Source organism: Elgaria multicarinata, chromosome 8, assembly GCF_023053635.1.
Source record: "Elgaria multicarinata webbii isolate HBS135686 ecotype San Diego chromosome 8, rElgMul1.1.pri, whole genome shotgun sequence".
In the NCBI taxonomy this organism is placed as follows: Eukaryota; Metazoa; Chordata; class Lepidosauria; order Squamata; family Anguidae; genus Elgaria; species Elgaria multicarinata.
Window position 1 is genome coordinate 94,322,553 of NC_086178.1, and position 5,708 is coordinate 94,328,260.

The 5,708-nt window shown below is 40.9% G+C and overlaps 1 protein-coding gene across 1 annotated transcript; it reads right to left on the reverse strand.

Annotated features, from left to right (window-relative positions):
* Positions 1-559: 559 nt before the first annotated feature.
* LOC134403184 (plasma membrane calcium-transporting ATPase 1-like) lies at positions 560-5,026 on the reverse strand. Its single transcript, XM_063133291.1, has 2 exons — positions 1,738-5,026; positions 560-630 (listed from the first exon to the last, which is right to left on the reverse strand). Exons 1-2 carry the CDS (start codon positions 5,024-5,026, stop codon positions 560-562), a joined length of 3,360 nt encoding a protein of 1,119 aa, XP_062989361.1.
* Between the last annotated feature and the right edge of the window lie 682 nt (positions 5,027-5,708).

The window sequence follows — 5,708 nt, forward strand, 5'->3', positions numbered from 1 at the left end:
CGCATTATCCCATAATGGTATGGATGCTATGGAGATGAGTGAAGTGCTATAATTTATATGCGGAGCTCTGCAGATTGATATAACATCAAAAACCGGAGCAGGGGGAAAGGAACGAGTCTGCAGAGGAGGACGGCAGCACACCTCTGCTTCTTTGTTTATGTGGAGCTCTGTAGGATCAGATAGTTCAACCTAAAACAGCGTGAAAAAAGGAGCCTGCTGATAGATGGGAAAATGGGAAACCGGCCAATCACATTCTCCTACCCTCAAGGTACTGCTCACCTGTCAAAATGCAGTTTAATTTCCCAGTGACACATAACCATAACGTGGAGCAAACTCGGACCTGAGCGAAAAGTCGCTGTAAATCGCTAAGGCGAATATGCGCATTATCACAGTTAAAATGCGATGTTACTGCAAATGGACGGCTTGCTCGTGTATCCTAAAGTGAGAATATGCACAGCTACGTCAGTGTAAACAAGCCATATAGACAAGCCCCCGGTATATATTCCTGGTAGACTTGTTTAAGGGAATAAAAAATCCATAAGTTATTGGGGTGAAGGAATTATAAGGCCAGTTGTCTACAATACCTCTTTCTACATGAGGCATTTATTGTGTGTATGTCATACTCTACTCATGATTGTTTGTAGGTTTAGACAATGTCAGGACCCTCCGGTTTCACCTCTGTGTCTAACCGGCACTTTCAGCAAGTTTTTTTAGAGTAGGGAAAAGAATATTTCATTGTGAGTGAAAGGAAGTGCAATTCCCGCTTGCAGTATTTGCACTATTACACTATACTACAGTGCTACCTAGAGCAGAAAATCAAGAAAGGAAACGTTCCTTGTGTAGTACTTGGATCTCAATTCTGTGACAAAACTGAAAATAGGTAGAGCAGATTAACTGTGGATTAACAGCCTTGTGTCGAAAAGCTCACAGTGTTAACTAATTGTTATTTTGGTACAATCATTAGGATCCCCCCCTCCCTTTAATTAAGCAACAAGAGTAAAGAAGGTTTTTAGCATTTTTTTATTATTCAATAATCTTTGCTTATAAGCAACTATCAAAAACAAAATGCAAATAAGCTTAGCCTACTTGTAGCCAGATCTATCCCCACTCCCTTAGGAATCACAGCCCAGTAGCTAAAGAAAGGATTCAAAATACTTGAGAAAATAGCAGATTGCCAAACAGGCAATCAATGGCTGGAAGCAGCTCAGCCAATTGATACCAGTTATAAGCATAAACAGGAGCAAAAGTAAAAGACTATGTACAGTTTAACTGCTATTATTTATATCACCTTTTAATCAATCAGCATATACAAATCAAGAATTCAGGAGATGGCTTTTGGTTTTATCACTCACTCTTTTTCTGAAGACACCCCTTGCACAAATAAATTTAAAGGCTCAAGATCCAGTAAAGGTCTGGTAACATAATGCTCAGACCCATGTACAAAGAAAGTCTGAATTGTTATTTTGGACTGTTATTTTGATTTCTCATGTTTTTCCCTATATCCTCTTAAAAAAAAAAGTCTCAATATTTTGCTAGATAGCTTCAAAAATGTGTCTCACTAATGGATTGCTCTGAAGAAGAATCCCATCCATTTCTTAATCATGCTAATATGCACATTACGCTTTTCTAAAAAGTAAATTCAGTGACAAGCCAAGAAGGTTTCCTATTCCCTACTCATCTTTGGTTAGATAGTTTTAGCGCTACCTGTTCCACGTGGATTCTTATATGAGGGATCCTGAAAGGCTTTCACCACTTTGCTCTGAGCTTGTATTCTGCTCAGGCCCCGAAACCACAAAATCTGACTGTGACGCAGTTCCCGCTGTCCATAGTCAATTGCTGTTGTCTCTTCAGGTAGTTCTTCAATAATTTCCTGTTTTAGTGGCCCCCCACCTACTGCCTTCAGGCAGCAAAGATACCTGTTTGGAATACTAATGATCAACTGTCCCCAGAGCAATGTCCCAAAGCCAAAGAAGATTGACCATAACCATTGCTCAAGCGTAAGCTTTGTACAGCTAAAGGGCTTGCCTCCCACCTCAACAATGATGATCTGTGTTATCAGTGTTCCCACAGTGACAAAACAGAAGATGCTATTGGTGAATATCCCTGAAAAAACATTCCTTTCCCCATGAATCTTTCGTGCATTGACTTCATTAAAAATCTGCATCATTACAAATGTGTTAAAGACAATAGTGTAATGCTGGGTAGGTGGGGACTGCATTGGTGCAAGCCGTCCGTTTTCGACATCAAATAGTTTTTCACCTGCAAACACAAGCACAAAGACAACTACAAGCTGATAAATGGCTTGGAACACAATATTTTTCAGCATTGTACGAGAGATAAGGGGTTTGTCTCTGCCATAAGGCTTTCGTTTCAATAGGGCTTCGGTTGGCTTTTCTGTGGCTAAAGCAAGAGAAGCAAATGTATCCATAATGAGATTGACCCACAGCATCTGAACAGCTTTCAGAGGGGAATTCTGGGTGACGCAGGCTCCCGTAAAAGCAACTATCACTGCTACTACATTGACAGTAAGCTGAAACTGGAGGAATTTGGAAATGCTGTCATAGACATTCCTACCCCACATAACCGCTTTAACAATGCTGGAGAAGTTGTCATCAGTGAGAATGATATCAGAGGCTTCTTTAGCTACATCTGTTCCAGCAATACCCATTGCAAAGCCAACATCAGCTTTTTTTAATGCAGGCCCATCATTAGTGCCATCACCAGTTACTGCTACCACTTGCCTTTCTTCTGTGATATTACTGTTAATTATCCCTTCCACTAAGTTGTACTTGTCAGTAGGTGAGGACCTTGCAAGCACACAAAGTGTAGGCCAAATCCTGTCAAGAAGCTCTTGTTTAATCTCCCCATCCAGACCACGTATCAGTCTATTAAAATCTGTCCCCTCTAAGCACACAAATGTCTCTCCGGGTCGCAGGATGCCACATTTTGCAGCAATTGCGCGAGCGGTGTTTATGTTATCTCCAGTGACCATACGCACAACTATGCCAGCATTCTGACATTTTCTTATTGCATCAGGAACTTCAGGTCTCACCGGATCTTCAATACCTACAATTCCAATACACGTCAACTCCTTGATAATATCATCCTCGTTGTCCCATACTGGTTCTGAAGGGCCAGCCGGGAAATGTCTGAAAGCTAGACATATGGTTCGAAGACCCTCTGAGGCCATCGGTGAAATCACATTTTTCATTACGTTTTCCCGGTCTTTTTTTGAAAAGGGGTCTTCTCTTCCAACAGCATTCAATAGTCGGTTGCATTTTTGAAGGAGTATTTCAGAAGCACCTTTGCTGAACAGTTGATAACTACCATCAGCATTTTTCAAAACTGTGCTCATAGATTTCCTGTCGGAATTGAAAGTGTACACTTTATGCAGCTTCTCCTCTGGTATCTTAGTCCTTACAGCCTCATAATCCAGATCTAATTCCAAAAGCAGGGCCAGTAAAGCACATTCAGTTTTATTCCCAATTTGACAGGGCAGGCCTCCCCGTTTTTCAGGAGGCAGGATTTTAGACGTATAAGCACAATTTACAGAAATACTTTCAAGCAGATACATCAACATGGTTGGGTGAATTAAATCAGGTGCAGGAACAACTTTATAATGTGTGCCACCAATGAAAATCTGGACTACAGTCATTCTGTTCATGGTTAAGGTTCCTGTTTTATCTGAACAAATTGCAGTTGCATTACCCATAGTTTCACAGGCATCCAAATGTCTCACTAGATTATTATCTTTCATCATTTTCTTCACAGAGTAGGCAAGTGAGATGGTGACAGCAAGTGGAAGGCCCTCTGGCACTGCTACGACCAAGATTGTAACACCAATAATAAAGAACTTCACAAAATATTGTATGTAAACTGGTGTACATTCAATAGTCCAAACACGCTTCTCAATCACAAAAGTTTGAACTAAAAAAAAGACTATAAGGACAATAACGGTAATTATAGACATTGCCAGTCCTGCTTTGCCTATCTGAACTGCTAATCTGGTGAGTTTTGCTTGTAGAACTGATTTTTCTTTTTTGTGTGTCTTTGGTTTCGTTGGATGTTGTTGCGTTTCGTTTGTTTCGGTTGCATCTTCACACACCTTTTTGGCATTCTCGCTCTTCCCAGGAGAGTTATCTGCTTTTGTGTGTGTTTTGTCTGTCGGTTTCTCTTTCTCTTTCTCCTCTCCCACTCCAAGTAAAGTGAGGATAATTCCTGTTTGCGAGTTTATACCGACAGCTGTAATAACCATCTTTCCAGAGCCTTCCATCACATGGGTACCTGAAAGCAACATAGGGTCCCCAGTCAAAGATTTCTTGACATGATCTGATTCCCCTGTGAGGGAGCTCTCATCAATTTTCAGATCATGCCCTTGGAGAAGCAAACCATCAGCTGGTAGAAGGTCACCATATTTGATCTGTGCAATGTCCCCAACCACTAAGTCAGCTACTGCCACTTGTTCTAACTCTCCTCTGCGGATAACCGTAAACAAATGTTCCTTTTCAATGCGATTCTGCAACCCCCTAAATTGATTTTCCTTACTCCAGTCATTGAAAGCAGTCACTATCACTACACAAACTACTGACAAAAGTATTGCAGAACCTTCAATCCAATCAGCCTCCCCTCCTACTTCTTCTTCTTCAAAACCATGTGCATGACATGTTGCCATACTTCCTCCTGGTGGATTATAAAATGAAAGTCCTAATGATATGATGGCTGCAACTTCTAAGACACATAAAGTCATATCCTGCAGTGCTTCCCATACTAATTCTAGGAAAGTTAGGGGCTTTTTAGGAGGTATGAAGTTATTTCCAAAGACAGATCTCCTTAACTCTAATTCTTGCTGGTTAGCCGATATCCCATTCATAGGAGAGGTCTGCAGCCGGTTACAGATTTCAAAGATGTCACCATACATTTCTTTTATTTTTGTCACTGCATCTTTCTTTCGTAATTCCATCAGATTTCGCAGCTCTGGGAGAGTAATTTTGAAGTCCTCTGCCACAAGCTGAACTGGCATCACCATCACCATGCCTTCCTGTAATTTACATTGACAATTGAGAAACCTTTCATAGCATTCAAAACTGAAACTAAGAAACATACTTCTTAGCTTTTACCTACAAAGGCACTTGCAGTATTTATAAAGGATCAGGGTACAGAGCAAATGAAACTTAGAGTTTTACTGGCTGTGGGCCATCCTTGATGAATGAACAAGCCTTTCTCATCTGACTGTATTTTAAGCATATTCTCCATGTCCTTTTTAGACTTGGAAAATGCCGTGGGGGGAAAAGGGTTAAACCTTCCATATCCAAGCAATGCAATGCCAGTCTGATTTGGACCCCAAGGTTTTTTTGTCAACTATGGATGTTCCAATTATGTATCTCTTGCCATCTCTTCTGGTTTGGCTGTTAGGCAAGCTGCTCTCTTTTAACCCCAGCTGCACTGTATCTGATCAGGATAACAATACTGGCCTTCCTTACAGAATTGTTATAATTATGATAAAGCAATGTATAAGAAGCAGGATGGATAACTTAGAGAGCAATCCTATGCCCCCTGGACAGCATCTGGGGTGGTGGCATAGGATAGTTCAGATTCAGAGCTCCATTCTCCGTTCCAGACTGTACCCTGCCTTGAGTTTTATTTATTTATTTATTAAATTTATATACCGCCCCATAGCTGAAGCTCTCTGGGGGGGTTACAAAAAACAG

What these genes read in the sequence shown, in the direction of transcription:
- LOC134403184 (XM_063133291.1), bottom strand. Translation starts at nt 5,026, where the DNA reads ATGGTGATGCCAGTTCAGCTTGTGGCAGAGGACTTCAAAATTACTCTC. An exon ending in CAAAGTGGTGAAAGCCTTTC is followed by an intron (nt 631 to 1,737) that starts AGGATCCCTCAT and finishes ACAAACAATCAT; the next exon opens with GAGTAGAGTATGACATACAC.